This window comes from Trachurus japonicus, chromosome 19, assembly GCF_045865225.1.
Source record: "Trachurus japonicus isolate A0001 chromosome 19, Traja_1.0".
NCBI lineage: Eukaryota > Metazoa > Chordata > Actinopteri > Carangiformes > Carangidae > Trachurus > Trachurus japonicus.
In genome coordinates this window covers 7,819,566-7,840,484 of record NC_140925.1, presented here as the reverse complement: position 1 = coordinate 7,840,484, position 20,919 = coordinate 7,819,566, and the positions used below count along the sequence as shown (strand labels likewise).

The following is a 20,919-nucleotide window of genomic DNA, read 5'->3' as shown; positions in this document are numbered from 1 at the left end:
TGAAAAACATGTTGTCCCAGTTTCAAACAACAGCCCGACTGCAAATGTGTTCTTGTTTTTTTGTTTTTTTTTAAGACAATCCTGTGTTGTGTGGCTAAATGGAGCTGAAGCATGCAATTCTTACATGAAATAGCTGTAGGTGGGTGGCAGCTCGAAAAATATATTTAATCACAAACAAAAAGTATGTAGTCCTAAAAAAAACATTGCTCTGACGCAGTTCTCAAAAATCGCAGTCCAATTAACACCAAATGCCCGAAACATCCTTCCTGTTTAAAAAGTAAGTCACATTGGTTTTATTTGTTGTAGAGTAATTGCTAACAGGGTATGGTTAAATTGATTTGAGTCACAGCTGATAACTCCACAGCTACTGCTCTGTATCTGTAATTGGGGACAATTTTTTTTTTTTTTTTTAGCTTTGCCTTTATTTAGAAGAGTGGAGAGAGACAGGAAGGAATTGAAAGCATGGATACTACAACTGAGTCCTCTGACTTCTAACTGGTCAATCACTGTAGATTAATTTCCCATAGTTTTGTTATTAATTTATTACATTATATACATATTACATTATTATATGTATGGTCTTCATACAGGATGGAACTTTGTGTTTATTTTACATCAAAACAAATGTTTCAGAAACACTCCTGCATTGAGTTTTGCAGTGTGAACAAAAATAGAAGCTGCAAAGGCAAAAGAGTTTATATGGTTTTGCAAAACGAAGTGCCAAATAAGGTCTGATCCATGATTATGAAGTGATGTTCCAAAGGGTCTGCTGCGCACACACAATTGGGTAACATTATGCAGACAAAACACTGCTAAACTGTTGACTGCCTTGACAGTGTGGGAACATAAAATGATGTAACGCCCCAATATGAGAGGAAATGCAGGGTTTTAGAAACAAGTACAAAAAGAGCAAGATAAGCAGTAGAAAGCAAGTGTTGAAAGCATCGACTTTTTCCATCACAGTTACACAGATTCAAAGTGAAACAATTCTACCGTCTCTCACATGCTAACGAACAATGTCTGTCGCATCAAGGAAAACATCACACCAAAAAAAAAAAAAAAGAGGACACAATCCCACCTTCTGCAGATCATGTAAATCCAAATGATCCGACACCTGCGCAGGCACTTCTGTATTTGCTGAAGATAATCTAAAGATAGTCTCTGAGCAAGCTCTAAAAAACAACAACGAAAAGAAACACTTCAAACATTCCTGTTGATCCACCTTTGATGCTATGTGATCAGGGGTATATGGAAGTCTGTGTTATCAAACAGAAGAGGCCTTTTGACTGGAGCGGGATCCTTGTCAGCCTTGTGAAGGAGTTTAAAGAGTCCTGTTCCAATATTCATTGGAATTCCCATGATGATGCACTCGGACACACCTGAAACAGGAACGCAGGAAACGTTAAGATGAAGAAGAGATTTAGAGTCACGTTCATTTTTTCCATCACAGAGAAAAAGTCTCGGTTTACCACAGACGGAGTCTTTTTGTCCGAAGTACGCAGCATCGAAGAGATGATCGGCCGTTTTCTCGAAGGAGGCCAGCATGAGGACGCTCTCCTTCATTTTGGCTAAACCGAACCTGGTGATTCCCAGAATCTCCCCCTTTACAGAGAGAGGACAGTGGAACAGTTTTTATCTAAAACACACAAACACGTACAGATACACTTTAAGGGCAGGTCGTGGCTTCATACCTTATAGGACATGAGGTCTGCGAGAAGCATGACGTGACGCCGGTCTATGCTCATTCCATGGTTCACCATGGTGTACTGAATCTCATTGATAATTGTGGAGCGAGCTGCCTCGATACCCAAGGTCCTTTCAACCTAGAAAAATACACAGAGAAGCTTGTTTGATGAAGAAAGCTGAGTTCGGTTCAGCCGCATTAATTCTATGTCATTATTTAAACTAGAGATGTGGTTAAATTTAAAAATGCCTTGTTTTTCCGAGCCACCAGCTTCCACCCGTGAAAAATCAAGATTAATCTTTAACACTCAGGAGTGTTATGTATCTGAAAATGCAGGTCTCACTTTGCAGTAATGAAGATAAAATTGACTGTCAGCCTCCACACACATGGGTAAATACTTCTTTGTCCATGTAGCCAGTGATGCGAAGAGTATGGCGAAGAAATCTTTCTCTTGTTAGACGTGGACACGAGAGCGAAACCGTGAGGGGATTTCAGACCGTGTTGACTTAGGGTGAAGAAATCTGGTGAAAACCATAACCGTGGCTTTGTTTGAAGAGCTGCATTTCTGATCTGCTATGAAATGATTGCCTTTATATTTAGTCAAGAAAAAAAAGGCAAACCAAAGAAACAGCACAAACCACGCATATGTCAAAGAGTAATTCCTTTGTTACCACCTGAGGATTGTTCGAAAATGAAGTGTCTGAAAATCATAAAACGAGTAGAAGAGATTTCTAATATCAAGGGCTCACAAAGTTAATTGCAGGACTTTTTAAAACCTTTTTAAGATTACATAAAGCACACTTAAAGGTCTGTTTATTACTCACACCAGGACGACATTTTAAGGAGTGAACAATTTTTCTTTTTTAGTTTCATGCAGTGCTTTTTCCAGCAGCATGAAAAAGGGACTGCCAGTGAAATAACTCAGTTTAACCCACCTGACAAGCAGCAGAGGATGGATGAATGGATGCACAAAAGAGGGGTCATTGCTGAATCACATAGGCACAGTTTGAAGTCATCAGCTACAGCCTCTAAAGTTGAATTAACACATTTCTTTTTTTTTTTAAGTATATTTTTCGGCTTTTTGCCTTTATTTGATAGTGATGACAGTAGAGATAGACAGGAAATGGGGAGGCAGAGAGAGGGGGAATGACACGCAGGAAAGGTCTGCCCGACGCGGGATTCGAACCGGGGACGCCTGCGGCGAGGACTGTAGCCTCTACATAGGGCGGCCGCTCTACCCACTGCGCCACGCACCGCCCCGAATTAACACATTTCTTAAGCCACTGAGGGCTGATCTGCTGACGGCAGAAGCTTAATGTTCAGACGTGAACTGAAACCTGCACATACAGGCAGGAACAATACTTGTGTGATGATAAATGTACTTATTGTTTTACGCTTAAAAATCAGTTAATAATTAAAAATATACCAATGAAACAATGGGATTCGGTGTCTAGGCGACCAACACAATCTGACATGGACATCAGCTTGCAAAGCTCATGTGACAGATGTGCGGTGGATTTGGTGGCGAGAAAAAAAAAAAGAAAAGCGCCACAGGCTTTAAATCCCCCTGGACCGATACCTCGTATGTGTTGTTTGAAGTGGTTCGGCTTCCGTTCACCCCGTGCGTCGCCATGACCGCTCTCAGGTTGTCGCCCTCCACCAGGAGTTTGTACTTGTTCTTGCCGCTCTGTTCGTCGATGTGAATGACGGCGCGGGCCACCTCTGGAATTCCTTGAACCACCACCTTCAAAGTGACAAATGAGAACAATGTCAACAGTGAGAAAAAAAGATGATGATCAGAGTAAAGATAAATATCAAAAAATCACAGCAAGTCATCACCTTAGGAAGCTCTTCTTTTAATGACTGCAGCACGTAGTACATGGAGCTTTTGTTGTTCTCTCGTGGAGACACACACACCACCGCCTCGCCGTGCACAGCGATGTCTCCTGGTTTCACTCGCAGCTTCGACATGCAGATGGAGTAACGCACCGTTTCTGCATTTACCTGAAAGACAAAACAAAAAGGCAGGCTCCCATTGTTATTTCCTACCTCACAGAGCAAGAACAAGAGCACCGCATCTATAATGTAGCACCACAATGCCTGCAGACAGTAAATGTCAGAGGACTTCCGAGTTTTGGGAACTACATTTATTATATTCTTGCTTAGATGTTATAGGTAAAAATAATGATAAAACAAGACGATAAGATGATGTTTGAATTGGTGATCAATACTGATTTTCTTTTTATTGATACACTGTATAAAGCTATAAAATGTCTGCTTTATTGTTCATGTTTTCAGTTTTTAATTACGAATGAAGAGAAATTGAGTGCTACTTCCAGTTTCAAAAGTAATTTCCAGTTTTTTTAACTTTCTAGTTTCATAAGTGTTTATAATTTCATCAAAAATTTAGACATGGTTACTATTCTGTTTGTAATAACAGGGTGTTCAACAAGGTAATCGACTGCCTCTGTGTTCCCAGCAATTACTTTGGTGAATTCAATGTGACACAAAATAATGACCAAAACCACAAAACTAAGAAAGTTGTGACAAACCATTATTATTAATAATAATAGTAATACATTTAATCATTATTATAATTATAAGAGAAAGGCAGGAAGAGGACATGTTTAAAACATTCAGAATGTACCAGTGGGAAAAGAAAAGGAAAGTTGTGGTACCTCCAGTCGTAGCAGCCTTATTCTCTCCAGTGACAGTTTCACCAGGATGAAACAGTCGTCTGGTAGAAAAACCTCTTCGATGTACTCGGAAATCTGTAAAGGTACAAGACAAGAAACCACGGTTTTCATCACAGACCCTCACTTAATCTTGTTCACATTTCAAACACAGGTGCTTTTGGGACTCCTGGTGTCCTTCAGTCCATTCATTCTCTACCTTTCAACAGATTTACTGATGGGAGTTAAAGCTCCGGTACCTCTCCTAGAAGAGTTTTCTCAATCCTCCCCTTCACCAGCCTAGCGAAGTCTGCGTCATCCTCCACATCCAAATGGGCCGTAATAATCGGGGTGCTGAGTGGTGAGAAATGGACATTCAATAGCATATTCAAAGCAGATCTGGGATGCACTTTTTCAATGTCTAAACCATAGACATTAGACTTGTATGGAAAGGGCCTTCAGCCCCTTTGACTTGCAAAACTCTCTTCAAGAATGATAATTTAAAAAAGCAAATTGCTTCCATTAAATCAAGGACACACTCCTTGATCCATGTGGCAGAGATAATTTCCGGTGACTTTTCATGAATCACACCGAGACAGAGCTTGTACCTACTTTTAAAAAGGTGAAACTTCTTATTTTTCTCATCTGCTGAAAACACACATGTAATTACGGGGATGTTGCTGTAATTTCCTGTCATACCTGATGTTCTTGGAGGCGTTGATGATTTCTTTGATGCGCGGCACCCCCAGAGTGATGTTCATGGACGCCACGCCAGCAAAGTGGAAGGTTTTCAGGGTCATTTGCGTACCGGGCTCTCCGATGCTCTGGGCACACAGGGCACCTACCGCTGAGCCGGGCTCCATCTGAGCTCTGCATGAGTAAACAAACGATGAATATAAAAACAGTCTCTGAGGTTTCATTCAAAGAGAAATTTGCGCGGTCATCACACAGCAATTGACATCGTCTTAGCCTCTCAGTATAGATGAGTGTTCATATGGGAAAAAAAAAAAAACTGGTCAATCATAACATACAAATCTCCTGCTGCCGGAAGCAATTCCACCTCATTATTTCTGCTTTTCATAAATATGAAGAATGGCACTGTCTGACAAAAAAAAATCTCTATATATACTGTATGGAACAGATTGCCATGAAAGTTGGCATCCAAAAGTGGTCTCAGACTTTTGTAGACAGCTTGCGTTGTCAACCACAGGTTTCTAGGCAGTGAAGCTCAGACTGGGCTCATCTTTACTTCCTCATTTCAGTTCCCCCCCAATTCTAACCTGCCTATGTCCCATGCGTGGGCAACAAAGAAACGATGGACATTAGAGATGAGCCGTGTACCTCATGTATTTGTCTCTGCAGGTTTCAAGGAATTTCTCCAGCTGGGTGGGCGTAATGCGGTCTAGCTGATAGAGAACTTTTGGCTGCAATACAGGGGGGAAAAAAGCAGAAAGACAGACAAGAAGTTTGAGTTGGATAAAGCTGAGTTTAAGATTTCTGTAAAAAAAAATCCAGCACATTAATCTGCAGTGTCTACCTCGCTGGTGCCGTTGTCGTTGATGCCGTACTTGTCTCTGGTCTTCTTGATCCTTTCGGAGACGCTCTTAATAAACTTCTTTATCTCCTACAGTTGAGGGGAGAGACTCTTTATCAGACGTCTGGTGTAAACTGGCTCATTAACATCTTTAGGAACAATGAACTGTGACCAAACTTTTGCTGTTTGACACATGACACGCTGTCATGCAGTTGTTAGATCATACAGAAAACAGGTGAGATGCGGACAGTGAAACCGCACATGTAACCAATTGAGTGGTGTCTTTAAAAAGTTAAGAGCAGCACAAAGTCACAGAGTGAATCTCAGCACATCGATAAATCCTCTTTTATCTTACAACAGCAACAATTAGATTATTCAAGAGATTATTGAGATCTTCCAAATCTTGCCGACACACCATTCACAGTTCGGTTAAAGCACAACCCAGCATGCTCGGTCACGATACCTCCAGGTACTTCTCTGAGCCAGTGTCAGTTAACTCCTTCACAAGAGGGAGGGAAAAGTTCACATGTATTACTGCCACCATGGCAATTAACTGCTAGTAACTGGCTCTGAGCTATTTGACATAATTGCTGCATTTCTCTGGCCTGTGATAATTATATCCAAGACAAAAAACAAAAGCCTAATAACGTTTTTCACATCAATTGCGGTGCTCGTCCTCTTTGTGTCAAAAGCGAGTAAAGAGACACCGAGACAAAGGAACCACTAACACAAGTGTTTTCTCTCCGTACAGTTCTCCTGACAGTTACTGCATAAGTCCACAGGGAAATAAAATTTAAGACAGCTGCATAGACAGCTTATAGTTGTAACTTGTAGCACAAACATGACAGTTTATTTTAGACCTTTTCATAGTTTTCTACTCTTGTATAATATTAATCCAAAAAACAGATGAACATGCAGGTGTTTTTCCATAAAAAAATGTTTTTTTTATGGAATTTCTCTATGGTGCATCACACTTTAAACCTTTGTTGTGTTCCCTGCCGCATTGCAACAAATAAAATTGCGTTTTTTCACTGCATATTATCAAGTGCCCTTACAAAGACTCGTAATTTAGTTTAATTCAAATTACCGGTAGACATTTCTGCTTCATGAGTAAACATAATAATTGTCTTTGTTATGTATTTTCACAGCTGCAGATAAATAAAAAGTAAAAAAACATTAACTTCCATAGGCAGCACTAGGCTGTGATGAGTTTACCTCCAAAAAGCTGTCTCTGCAGCACAAGAAGTCAGCTCTCTTCATGATCGCATCTGAAGTGAGGACCAGCTCGTTCTGACTGAGTGCCGGCTCATCTTGACACGAGTAGACTGCCTGATGGGGGGAACAGAGAAGAGAAAATAGTGAAGATAATAAGGAGTCAGCGGGGCTATAGCACTTACTCATAGGTCAACAGTTCCTGATAGCTGCCTCACTTGAGGGTTTACAGCTCCTGATCCATGATCCTAATTGTACCTGAAATTCTTTCAACAGAAAGGTCCATCTAATCATCCATCATTCTGATGTCCATTAATGAGCTGGTGCTTCTCTTAATCATTGAGTGCCATACATACGTCAATCAAAATCCAACGCTTGAGTGCCACTGACGTATATATACAGTACGTCAAACGCAGTTTTCTGCGGCTGATAAAGCGCACACTGAGTAATTTTGGGGCTTCTGGGATGCGTAGAACGAAGAAGACTGTAGATCAGAGCAAGAAGTGAAGAAGAAGAAGACCTGTGTGATCGGTACAGACTAAAAAAGTTGGCAAAAGTTTCTATTTCTAGAGAAGAGATAGTGGGTAGGAGAGGGTGAGGGGGCAGCAACTGCAGGAGAAGTAGGAGAGCAGGCATCACTCTGATGACAGAATAGGACTCCTACTTGTTGTATTTTAGTTGTTTTTTTTGTACAATGAAAAAACATGTGAAATGAAATTTTCAGATGTGTTACATGTTTTTGAAGCTAAAATTAAAAACGGATAAATCACTGTTTTTTTTTGAGAGACTCTCTTTCACAAAAATGCATTTTTCTCAGCTTTCTAGAAAAAAAGTGGTCTTTTTGGTGCAACCAGGCTCTATTCAACTGTTTTTTCCCCTAATTAAATAGAGAGTCTCCTCTTTCCTTTGAGCTATTTGGTGTTTTCAGAGTCATAGTTCAAAATATTCTGTGGGTCTTGAAATATTACTCAAAATGCCCCGAAACGCTGGCACAAGGCACTGACCATTTTATAAAGGGGCTGGCACTCAATGAGTTAACAGATAAATCAATGTATTTATTTGGACTATATCATCTGATCGGACCATTATTGAGTGTAAATGGATATAAGCAGATGACACATCATAATGTTCAACTGAAATTACTGACGGTACTGCTGGTTGGAGGTGGTGGTGGTAATGGTGCACCCAGGTGCTGGTATTTCTTATTCCTATAATAACACCTGCTGGTGCTTTCTTGTCTTTGATTGATCAACTTTATCATTCTTATCACCTGTAAAACACCTTGATTTACTATTGTGTAAGAAATCTGCTGCTCTTCTCTCTCAACTAATGAATTCACATGCAGTCGAGTGTTTTCCTGGATCTTCTCCTCCTAAAATGCCTCCACCATTGATTACCAAACTCACAGCTGTAAACACAGACCTGATTTCACACAGCAGGCGGACCCCTAATCGCACGGTAATGATCACAAGATACCGATATGCCTGAGAAATACAGTCAATCTGTTCTTAATTACAGATGAACTGAGGAGAACGTGTAGATAGAAAAATAAAATTCTGTGTTTGTCAGTGGATGAAATCACCAATGTGAGGCAACAACAAAGTAAAACATTATATTGACATTTGATTTCAAATGGGATAAGACCTGAAGGCGAGTCAAATCCATTAACATATTACTAGCTCTTTTATAACCCTCGGCTAATCAGAAAATAACTTCTTAATAACTGACTGAATTCATAGCCAACAGAGCTACTTTACTGTGAAAGGAGCAGAAATGAATGTCCTGTTATTTTATTTAATTACCTGGGACTTGAAAGGCAGCATGATTTGACATCTAAACCTGAATTTTCTCTCATTTCAACAATTCAGCTCCAGTGTGTTTACAATAAGAGGAAATTCTGAGGTAATGAGCTGCCAGTGGGCTCTTCACATTTAAGAGGGCTGCACTGAGCCAACACTGTGACACAGCTGCTTTTTCAACGTTTGAAATTTATCAGTCAGGCCTGACGGCTCCAAACAGTAAGCTACACAATGCTTGGGAGTAAAATTATTAATACAGATAAAAGGTTACAGTAAACCGCAATACATTCATTTCCAAGACCAACTCTATCACCTGGTTTCATCTCCTTTATTACCATTAATTCCTGCCCATCTTCCAGCCTAAGCACCAGTGCAACAGATTCATATATTAAATTAATTTATCTAAACCAGGTTGGCTGACTGCATAACTCAAGGTGAGAGGGCTCATTCCTCTTCAATGAAGTCACTCTGCCAATGACTTCATGAGAAGCCGTCACTCCAGATGAATATTTTTTCCCTCACAACAGACTAAACATTAGCATGGCAAACACTACAGTAAGTAGTGTGTGGCGCACGTTCAGTGTCCATGAAAGTTGAGATACAGACATAAAGACCAAACAAAACAAAATGCTAGACATTGTAGACAATTAATGAAGTGAAATATGCCAGCATTAACAAGCAGGGTTATAAAAAGTTTCCATGAGCTAGTTTAGATAAACTAACTATTCTTTTGGTTTGCATGCGTGCTCGTGTTTGCAGGGAGGTCAGGAAAGGGATTGTGTGTATATATATATAAGAAAAAAAAAAAAAACAACCTAAAAATAAATAGGAGGCAAAAAGAAAGTAAATGTTCTCTTTATGATTTAACTCACTCTGATGTTGTCCAGAACTCTCTTAAACTCCAGCGGCTCGTCCTTTCCCTCCATTGCGGCAGGGTCCAAACCATCGCCGCCATAAATAAACTGAATGATGTCGCCCGTGGAGCTGCGTACTGTCAGGTCATACTGCGAGCACAAATCCTCCAGGGACTTCACCAGTCGCCTCTGTGCAAACACGGGCAGGAACAGACAGGAGATAAATATCACACTGACATACAGAAAAATAAATAAATAAACAACACACTCCCCAATGCAGGTCCATACGTCTGGAAACACCTGAAATGAAGCACAGGCTAACTCATTCAAATATATCAGTATTCAGGCTGCTTGTATTTTACTCTAACGCTGAAATGACTGGATGATTAATTGACATAAAAGTTATTCAATTTTTAAAGTCAGCTTAATTTGAGTGATTTACTGTATCACTCAAAACTTCTCAGATGCTAAAATTTGCTTTGCTTTTAGACAAAATGGTAATAAGACTTGGAGAATGGTCATCCTCCTTTATTTAACGAGAAAATTGATAATGACAAGACATTGTTTATAACGTGCATGTTTTATTTTATGTGATAAGGTTTCAGCATTTACCAATTTTTTGGATATGACACAAGCCTCACCCCTTAAACCTCCATTCAAACATTTGGTGCTTTGAGGTGTGAACAGCAATTGGAAAGGAAAGGAGGAACTTTAAAAACTTTGATGTGAGTGATGCTGGAATATTTATTTTAAGAGCATAAATGCATCCCACACTCTACATCCCAGCAATGGTGACCTACAGTAACAGGCTAGAGCAGCGCAACCACTTTCATTCAGCTCTGTGATGTCCTGATAGCAACAGGAGTGAACTGAGGTGAGGAAAAAGACCTCAGGCATTTACCTGCATGTATCCCGTCTCTGCCGTTTTCACAGCAGTGTCCACCAAACCCTCTCGGCCGGCCATGGTGTGGAAAAAGAACTCTGTGGGCGTCAGGCCAGAATAGAAGCTGTCGGCCACAAAGCCTTTAGCAGCAGGCAGCTGTAGAAAGATCATCATTAAACCATTAGGGAGGCTTCTGAGTATTCTAGGGACATATCAAAGGCCTATTTTTGTTATTGTTGCTGTCTCAGGTCAGTGTTCTTATCCCATCACGTGTTATTCTGCTGCCTATGATCCTTGGGACAACAAAGATATGAATAAAGACAAAACAGTAACAGGATGCATTAATGTTTTTTGATTCAGCACTTCAGAGCTGATGAGTCAGTATGAGACCTGGATGAGACAATCAAATTCAAAAAATCCAACAATAACCGCAGACACTGGCCTTCTGAGTTGTTGTTTTTTTCAGTTGCAAGAGCTCAAAGAACATTAGTTAAGTCAATGTCTCTCGTAAAAAAAAAAATTAAAAAAAATGAAATAAACACGCTGGACCTTACCTTGGAATGCTTTTCAAAGTGGGGCAAGGAGCGATTCTCAAAGCCATTAGGTACTCGAGAGCCACTTATGGCCTGCTGGCCCACACACGCAATCATCTGAGAGATATTGATGAAGGATCCTGTATGTAAACAGACAGGTGGATGAAAAGTTTATACCAAGAAATAAGAATAATACTGTATATGAAGATTACAGGCAACTTTGATTTGTTATCTGTTGTACTGCAGCCTGTTAACCGAGTTTCCTTTCCAGGTAGCTTACCCTTAGAGCCACAGAGAGCCATGATCAGAGGACTGTTGCTCTTGTCCAGCTCTCTGAGGCAGGCGCTGCCGGCTCGGTCTCTGATGACAGACAGCTCCCTCAAGATCAGAGCCTGTTGACAAATACACGTGACATAAAAGTGAAGAATTATATACACTGATACTGATATACACTGATACTGATGAGAGCTGTGTTCATGAACATGTTTGAAGCCTCCTGAAACAGCTGTGTCTCCATCCATACAAACGCTTCGATGCTTGTGATGTATTTGCTTGCCAATACATCAATAATTTTGAACTGATGAAATACAGCATTCAACTTAAAAGTCTGTAATGTATGCAGACAATTTCTGCATAAACTGACTGACCATTCAGAGAGTCTAGTTTGAGGCAGTGCATGAGGATTTCAAGAAAATGCATTAAAATGTAAATTACTGCATGAAGGTGGAGATAAGGGATTTTGCGCCTTTTTTTTCTTTTTTTGGGGGCCTCCAAGCTTTATGTTTATTGTTACAGAGTTTAAGTTTTCCATCATCACCATCACCATCATTTGTTGGCACAAGTGGTACAAATGTAGTAAAAAAAAAGGAAGACAAATTTCAGTCAGATTAAGGCGTATATATGCTGAAGAAAATCGATTTCCAATCGCATTATCTGGGTGTCTTAATCAGAGTTGGAGAACTCTGATATTAGTCGGACTAAGGCGTTTATATGCACTTCAGTTGTCCAGTTATAGTCGGATTAAGGCAATAAGTAATTTTTTTTCAAGTGTCATGTAAACGTACTGACTGTTAAAGCATTTAACATTCTCCCGGACGCTGTTATATGTTTATATAGGCAACTACGCCTACCTCCAGGGTCTCCTCTGCTGTGCAGCCCGGCTGCTGCTGCAACTTGCCCGTGTCCAAAGCTTCGATGTATTCGTCACATTTCTTGTAGCCGTCATCCAGCAGGTCCTGTTTGGCCTTCAGCAGACCCTGGCCGGGCGTCACGTCACCAATTCCAATAGAAAAGCCCCGGTTTGCTAAAAGTTGAGAATTGCATAAAGTTGTCATGAATATTAATACAGATTATTCAGGCTGCAAAGCTGAAAATTACCTCTATTCTAGTACCAAACCCCAATAGAGTTGATTTGATAACATTACTAGGTTTATGTCTGCAGCGATCCACAGATATCTCGATCTTCACAGCATTATAAATTGTTACACTTTATTTGATCTCTGGAGACAACTCACAGAGATACACTGGAGCCAGTCTTGCCAGGCGGGACATGGCGTTGGCCGCCTCCAGCTGTCCCCAGTCTCTCAGTAGGATGTAGAAGATATTGTTCTTGGAGCCAGATCCCAAGGTGCCCTTGTCCAAGCTGCCACACATCAGCTCACTGTTGTGGATCACCACGACTGTGAAGGTGATGAGGGAAAGTGACACGTATTGATGCCATTAGGTCTCAGAAGAGAAACACAACCAAGGTGAGGTGGAATTACTTTGCGGTTGAACACCTCGGCCAGCCGGTAAAACCACAATTGAAATGCATGTCTGCCCTGAGTTGATTAATATATGTAGTGAAGCGTTTAAAGGAATTGAAGGATATACACACATAAAGCTGATGTTACTTGACTTTGTGAAGCTTTGTTGTTCTTGTTCAGCTCAGTCCTTGTATATAATGGGTAGGATAGAGCACCAAATTGTAGCCACAATGGTGAATAAGTTTCATTCCAGCCGCACAGGGAGAGTTATACAACACCCACAGTTTCAGCACCAAAGATTAGTGTTTCTTTCACCTTGAAAGACCAAAATCTGACCACTTAATCCTTAGTTAATGTCAAATTTGAAGAATTGTGTTTACAAGAGCGGAATGAAAACATAAAGCCGCTTGTCACGGCTGTCACGACTTGGAGTATGCCAGCCGACACCTCAGGCACCTGCTGATGCTTGAGGGCAGGGATGACGGCTGAAACACATTCTACTAATAATCACTGGTGGGAATGCTGGGCATGTTTTGGGGAGAAGTAATAAGACTTTGAGGGAATTAGTATAATAGAAAATAGAGGGTGATCCTCTCAGGAAAGAACAGCATTACATACAGACTTCCATGTGTCAGACATTAATATAATATTAACATTTACTGACTTCCTCTGGACTTATATTATGAAATTAACAAGTCACATATGCGTATGTTTTATAAATCTATGCCGTTCCATATTATAATTCCAAGACAATTAAACAAAATATGTCATTTATGTATGAGCAGTGTATGTATCAAATGTAATCAAGTATTTATTTGAGTGATTATATCACGTGGAAATAACAGAATACCTCACAACAACAATTTAATGGACCAAAACCACTGAAGAAACTCACACGAGTCATTGGAACAGAGATCCTCTCCCTTCCCACAGTACTGTTTGCCCTTGGTCCGCAGGTTGGCCATGACTAGACATTCCTTACTCGGCTTCAGGATGAGGCTGAAGATCTGTTTGCCTGTCCACAGAGCCATGGGCTGATGGACACACGGGGGGAAAAAAATGAGTGGCAGGTCACAAACACACAATTACACAACAAGCTCACCGAGAAGTGGAGTACCTTCATTATAGCCGGTCGGGGGAGGGAGATCTTGATTTTTTCATCCTTGCCCACAAGAATGGATGCCACCATCTGACAGGCTTTTGATTTGTCAAAGAAGGTGTCCTTCAGAGTTAATAGGTAGGCTCCTAGGAGGTAGAAATGTGCAATACGGTTAATGGTCCACTTTCAACTATGGCTTAAGTGCTCCCCCGTCAGGTTGAACATCATTATTTAACACCATACTCGACTACGTTAAGATGAATTAATAGTATTTACACACTTTTAAAGATAATTTTCTTACACAATTAGAGACCTTATTTCTACCGTCGGCATCATGTCGCGATTTTACAGGTATATGCTTGCATAGGAAATGGCAGCAACAGACAAGAGCACTGTGAAAGGCTGATGCACATAATGACACTGACCTGTCAGGAAGTCCTGAATAGCAGCAATCAGAGGCTCGCCATTTCTTGGAGTAACAAGATTAGCTTTAGTCTGGAAGAAAGCAGAACAATTCGTTCAAGCTACAGTTTCCGATGAAGAACAGGGTTCCTGGAAGCAGCTTTTCATCGCTGAGCGTGAACACTGACAGCTGTTAAGTGTCTAGTGTGTGTTGTGATGATGCCTACCCCCATCAGGACCAGGGCCTCAGCTTTGGCTTCTTCAGTCTGAGGTAGATGGAGGTTCATTTCATCACCGTCAAAGTCAGCGTTGTAGGGGGTGCAAACACACTCGTTGAACCTAAACGTCCTGTGAGGTTTTACTCTGGCCTGTGATTTGACGGGTGGGGGTGGGGGAAAAAAAAACAATTTCTTAGATAAAGAAGCAACTAAACAAACATCAGAGTGAAATAAAAAGATCCCTTTTTTTGAACTCAGTAAGGTGAAGATCATTATAGGAAAATAAAAGTGCACATAAAACACATTGGACCGACTTTGCCTTTGAGTGTGTTTCCACTCCTCGTGTTCAATAGATAAAAGCTGTGATTTTCAAAATCAGCATCAAGCAGGAAAATTGCTTTTGCTACACAATTGTGGAGGATTCATAACAAGTTTTAAAGGGAAACTATGCTCTATGCTTTTTCACTGTTTAATTAAGGTAAACATCTTGCATGGTTTCTCTGTAATGAAATATGAAGACATGCAAAGCAGTTAAGACATAAACTTGTGCAGATATTGACTGAAGAAAAGCTACAGCAGCAACAGCAAATGAAGAAAACAATTCTGTGATACCATATGACCTTTATCCACAAAATCGTCTCTATGAAACAAATTGCAAACACATTATCAAGTCCCTTTCTCCACATGACTCTTACTAGAGTAGAAGGTCAAAACCATCATAACTTACAATGTGAGCCATGATGCTGAGTTTGTGCAAAGAGGGTTGTCGATTGAAGAGGACGATGTCTCCATCTATCAGGTGCCTTTCAACCACGTCGCCAAACCTCAGCTCCTGAGCGATCTTCTCACGGTTTCCATATTTCAGAAACCTGACGCACACACAGAAGATTGATTTTTTTTTCTTTAATTGATACATCAGGTAAATACTGGGTTTGCCTGGCACCAAAGGGTTCAGACTCACCTCTTAATCTGGTTGCGACGGTTCTGGATGAAGTTTGCTCCAGGGTGAACATCGGGACCATTGCGAACGAGTTTTCTCATGAGCTCCAGATTGGCTTTGTTCACCTATTAACACAGAACCAAATTTTGATCATCTAAGCTCCGGCATGCATGGGGGGAGATTGTGTCAGGTATTTCCTGTAGCCATGAAAGCTCACCCTCTCTGGGTACGTCAGGATTTTGGCCACATGTACTGGCACAGCCACTTCATCGATCCTCAGATTTGGGTCAGGAGAAATGACAGTTCTACCGGAGAAGTCCACTCTTTTCCCTGAGAGGTTTCCTCTGAATCGACCTGAGTCATCACAAGAAACACATCAGTCAATCTGCGATCCAGAATGTTTTGCAATTATTTATAAATGGCAAAATAAGAATTACTCCTTGTCTCTCATGTCACGTGTGATTGAGTGTCCAGATTACAAGAGAAAAACTCTATCTGAATTAGGGGGTGGGAGAAAAAAATCGATTCACATAAGTATCGCAATATTTTTTTTGACGATTTTTAAATCGTTTTTTTTTTTTTTCAAAAATCTTTTCTTTTTTTTATATTGTGCAATGTGCATTTGTTCGCCTTTTTTTTTTTTACATACAGAGAGTCCAGGTTTTGAAAAGGGTTTAAGTTCACTTTATAATGGAGTATGTTCATTTATAGGCTCCTACAGTAATATTTGTGTGCAGATAAATGTTAAAATGTAGCAGTTTACCTCAGTCTACATTTCATTTTGTCAGAAAGGTTTCAGAAGCCTGTTTTTCTATAATCTTTTATTTTTGCCTCTTTTATGCAGTCCAGGCTTTTGAAAAGAAAGTAAACATATATATTGCTGCTGAATAAATCTTAAAAACTGACTTACATGTGATGTGCATTTTTGGGGGAAATATGGTTCCTGGAATATGCAGACTAAAAATCGAGAAAATCGGCAATATCGTAGAATGGCAATTTAAATCAAATCAGCATCCAAAAAATCATAGAAGAATCGAATCGGGAGAAAAGCATATCGTCCCAGCCCTAATCTGAATACAGGTGAAATTAGAAATCACAGGCTTTAATAACACAGTACCTTGTTTCCCCTTGAGTCTCTGCACAAAGCCTCTGGTCCATTTCTTGGGCGCCATGTTGAGGGGGATGCCAGACAGTTCACTGTTGATGTAAAGGGCACACTGCAGCTGGAGGAAATCCCAGTCCTCCATGATCATCTGAGTCTTAGCTCCTGTCATTCGATGCTGGATAATGAAATATATTTGTTAATGTGCGCTGATGTCATCAAAAACAGATCTGAGACTTCTGAGAGTTAAGTGTTGACTCAAGGCCTCAAGAGTCATCTTGTTTGAATTTGTTTAACAGAGCAGTCTAGAAACAAATTCCTCCCAGTGAGCAGGTTTTACAGTGGACGTGGGAGATCTCCTCATCTCATAATTTACTTCATTATCTCATATGCTGTGTTAAATGTGATTTATTCTAGCTGGAGGCTGATATAATATGAAATAATATTACGTTTTGCTTTGCTAAAGGCTGATAATGTCGGTGTATTAAAACCAGCCGGCCCACAGCACCTCATTATTTCTAAATTAGATCCATCTTTAAGCTGAAGTTTGGCTTACATCTTATGCCAAGACTGAATGATAAGTAGCTATTGTCAATGACAGACGCCGACCTTTTTAATGACATCATTGAGGAAGATTATCTCTGTGAGCTTCATGGTGAGGTCGTCTTCGTTGGTGCCCGACTTCAGGTCGCTGACCACAGAGGGTCGTATGCACAGAGGAGGCACGAGGAGGCGGGTGAGGATGAGGTCTGCTGGTTTTCCTGCCTCGGGATTCATCAGAAGCAAGGGGATGTCTTCTTGGGGGATCCTCTTGAAAATGTTCAAGACCACAAGCGGGTTCAGGTTTTCCTAGAAAAGAAATGATAATAATGGCATAACAGGGTTGGACAATGTGTCTACTTAAGAGCTAAATTTCGTTCTTTTTTGATAATGACATTTATAATGACATCCAATTTAAAATACTAATCATTTTCTAAATTTGCAATTTCCTCTGAGTTAACTCAGAAAATGAACCAGCTGCGACCAATAAATAACTCACTATCTGAAAAGCCAACTTAAAGGAATAGTTCAACATTTTGGAAAATTCGCCTACTGTACTGCCATAATCCCTGTAGTCATAGGGGGCAGATCTCCAAACAACATGCACCGATAATTAAAGGTAACGAACCTACTCCTATGACTATAGGGATTATGGCAATAAGCAAATTTGCCAAAATGTTGAACTATCCCTTTAAAAGCAGTGAAGGGAAATATTGTGGGTTAATAACCTGCCCTATTTCTGCTGCACCTTTTTTTTGTTAGCAATGCACTCGCACACAAAAGCTTGGTAAAACTAAAATGACATCAACTGCACAGTGTGAAGTCGTGGAAAACACTCACCTGTGCTCTGGTCAGCAGAGGCTCCATAATTTTGTTGTGCTCGATGGCAGTATCAAAAGACATCATGAAATCTGTCACGAAAGCGTCCACCACCTTCTTGGTTGTTTTGTACTTCTCATGGATGATCTTAAGCAGGCCACACTTTTTCACTGGGCCTTTAAAAGTAAAAGAGACACAACAGACTCAGCTTTACCATTAACCTTATCACATTAAGACGACAAGCTGATGGGACAAAAGGGCAGTGTCAGACAGAAAATATCGGAATTAAAAAAAGAAGAAGTATTTTCTCACCATTAAAAGCAGAGCATTTCAGACAGATTGTCCTTTTGCGACATTTATCAGAGATCTTCTTCTTCAACCCTCGTTTCTGGAGATAGGGCAGGTTCGGCCGCTTTAGGTAATCAATGAACTGCAGCTTCTCCTCTTTTGTCAGCATTATGCTTGAACATGTCTTGCAAATCATCTGGACACATGAAAAAATAATAACATTAGAAGAACATTACAGTAAATGGATTTGGGTGGCCTCTAGGACCACCCAAAGTGTTTTACACTGTTTTACACTGTCACAATCACCTTTTCACACACACAATACAGGAATTTTACCTACAGGTATATATTACGCTTGGTATCTATTATTAACATATGACTAATTTATTATGGTTCAGGTTATGGCCGAACTGTTTTATTACATTAACATGGAAAATAATAACAAGCTCAGGAATTCATGTACTTTTTAGGGGATGGGTGGAAAAGACCAAACTTCAGGATTCACACACTATTCCCAAAAGCAATAATCCTATCCCTAATGTTGATGCTCTAGTGACACCTAGAGGAAAAACTGTATTTCTGCTTCCAGATAGTTGTGACTTGTTGAAATTAATTTTAGCATGAACCTTAGCCTGAATGTGATCAAGATACTGATTATATCAACCATCTGCAAACTTCTAGCACAAGGTTTGAGTCTCCAAGTGACTGATATAAAAACATATACAGTCTCATAATTGCTCCAGTTACTTTTTAAGTGTAATAGGAATACTGTAGTGTCTGTTATATCAGAAACAATACGCATAACACTTGCCTGTAAGATTCCTATGATGGCTTTGAAATAGCCGACATGAAAACATGGCAGCTCTAGGTCCAGGTAGCCGTAATGTCCCAAACAATCTGCCAGATTCTTTCCACATGTCAGACACGGTCTGTCTTTTTCACTGGTGCCCTGCAGGAAACATGGCAGGGAATGGAGAAGAGGAAGAGTAAAGTTAGTCAATATAATGTTAGTGTTTGATTTGTGCAGACTGGACTGTGTCAGCCACATGGTTATTCCTGTGGTGTTATACCTGCATCAGTTGTGACTGGTGATAGATTTTAGATGAATTTTTGAATAAATTCATTGGCCCAACATCATAAAAAATGTGAATCCAGAATACTTTTCAACATATGAACTCTAACTTTCATGATTTTGTGTATTGATGCCCCAAATAACAAAATAAAAGAGAGACATAAAGTTTAAAGCAAACAAGACAAAAATCTCTATGAACATTATAAACAAGAGGAAACACAAGGAGGCTGTATGGGTGTGGGATGTGTGTGTCTGTGTCCTACCATGCGGTGGTCCAGTACTCCATAGGCCAGTGGAGTGTGTTTAGTGTCTTGGCTGTACAGATTTTTACTGACCACCTGGATGTGAGCCTGCTGACGCATCTGCTCAGCAGATTTCATCCCAAAGCAGATGTGGCTTCTGTAAACCAGAAAGAAAAGAGTAAGTTAAAGCACAGAGGCAACACATTAAAAATCACAACAGGTTAAAATCTGCAATTTTCTCACATCAACAGCACTAACCTGAACAACCTAAGTGCTTATTAACCCGCCACACATGTATTCCTGTATTGATACACCTTTTCATTCACGTGACGTACCATACATCATGAAGGGATAAGTTAATAAGAGGCAGAATAAACTAAAAAGTAATATTCAAGTCTGATTTTATTGACTTAGTTTTTCTCCATGCAGCACACAAGTAAGCTAACGTGTCAGGAAGTGTGAAAGCTAACCCCCCTGCACTGAATTACTAAATACTTTGCTAGCTCTGTCCCCCTCCTCCTAGATTTAACATTAACTTAGATGATCAAATAACTTGTCAATACAAATCACATTGCAAACTGAGTGGCTAGCCTTCATGCTAACACGCTGGCGCTGTTGCTCACTCTGTTAATACTCACATTTTCTTGGCCACATCCGTCTCTCTGAACTGCTCCTTCACCATTTTGGCAGCTTCACGTAAACAAATAACAACACAATGAATTAAATACTTATTTTAGAGTCATTCCGAGTGGACTAGGTTTCATGTGTAAAGCAGCACGCTGTCATATGGTTTCCCCATGTTGTGGACATGCTAGCTTGCAGCAGCCAGCGACATGCAGGTGACGCTGAAGTTCGCTTCCGAGTCGACGCTTCCGATTTGACAGTGTTAAGGGAAAAGTTAAGGAAAACGTAAAAATCTCAGCTTTATTTTAAGTAACATCTCGCTGTTTCTGCTATTGTAATTGCAGCTCAGACGGCGTTAAAATGTCTAATAATGCCCCTTTCCCACAGTAGAAATGCTAATGGATTCTTGTGAGATTGTTTCCCCTTTATTTTCCCCTTAACTGCCAACTCGAATGCCCTCAAATAGGAAACCAACTTCAGCGCAGTGTTGTTAGCATGTGAGCCACGGCAACGCTGCCTTCAGGGTCATCCGTAGTGGTTCAAAAAGTTTAGAACGGGTTTTAACTACGTGATATTATTGTGTTTTTTTCACAGTTTCACTTACTTACCATTATGTTTTACTTATATACATCGCATAGTGTGCTAAATCTGCGGATA

The 20,919-nt window shown here is 40.2% G+C and overlaps 1 protein-coding gene across 2 annotated transcripts; it reads right to left on the bottom strand.

Moving 5' to 3' along the window:
- Positions 1 to 524: 524 nt before the first annotated feature.
- On the bottom strand, positions 525 to 20,543 carry polr3a (polymerase (RNA) III (DNA directed) polypeptide A). Of its 2 annotated transcripts, XM_085760780.1 has the most exons (32): positions 20,277 to 20,504; positions 19,660 to 19,795; positions 19,136 to 19,273; positions 18,349 to 18,520; positions 18,058 to 18,212; positions 17,287 to 17,526; positions 16,693 to 16,855; positions 15,793 to 15,929; positions 15,597 to 15,700; positions 15,363 to 15,504; positions 14,645 to 14,785; positions 14,441 to 14,510; positions 14,034 to 14,161; positions 13,812 to 13,950; positions 12,686 to 12,850; positions 12,302 to 12,474; positions 11,452 to 11,563; positions 11,193 to 11,311; positions 10,657 to 10,794; positions 9,774 to 9,944; positions 7,106 to 7,219; positions 6,354 to 6,389; positions 5,894 to 5,980; positions 5,698 to 5,780; positions 5,056 to 5,226; positions 4,617 to 4,710; positions 4,363 to 4,455; positions 3,524 to 3,688; positions 3,264 to 3,428; positions 1,692 to 1,823; positions 1,470 to 1,602; positions 535 to 1,379 (listed from the first exon to the last, which is right to left on the bottom strand). In XM_085760780.1, exons 1-32 carry the CDS (start codon positions 20,318 to 20,320, stop codon positions 1,231 to 1,233), a joined length of 4,209 nt encoding a protein of 1,402 aa, XP_085616906.1. In that variant the 5' UTR covers positions 20,321 to 20,504; the 3' UTR covers positions 535 to 1,230. The 2 variants fall into 2 exon arrangements, with proteins under 2 accessions (XP_085616904.1, XP_085616906.1); XM_085760778.1 differs by lacking the exon at positions 6,354 to 6,389 and having other exon boundaries at positions 525 to 1,379; positions 20,277 to 20,543.
- Between the last annotated feature and the right edge of the window lie 376 nt (positions 20,544 to 20,919).

Coding starts and splice junctions, on each gene's coding strand:
- polr3a (XM_085760780.1), bottom strand. CDS start 20,320: ATGGTGAAGGAGCAGTTCAGAGAGACGGATGTGGCCAAGAAAAT. Junction 3,429..3,523: donor TAAAAGAAGAGCTTCCTAAG/GTGATGACTTGC, acceptor GTCACTTTGAAG/GTGGTGGTTCAAGGAATTCC. Junction 1,380..1,469: donor ACAAAAAGACTCCGTCTGTG/GTAAACCGAGAC, acceptor TTCCTGTTTCAG/GTGTGTCCGAGTGCATCATC.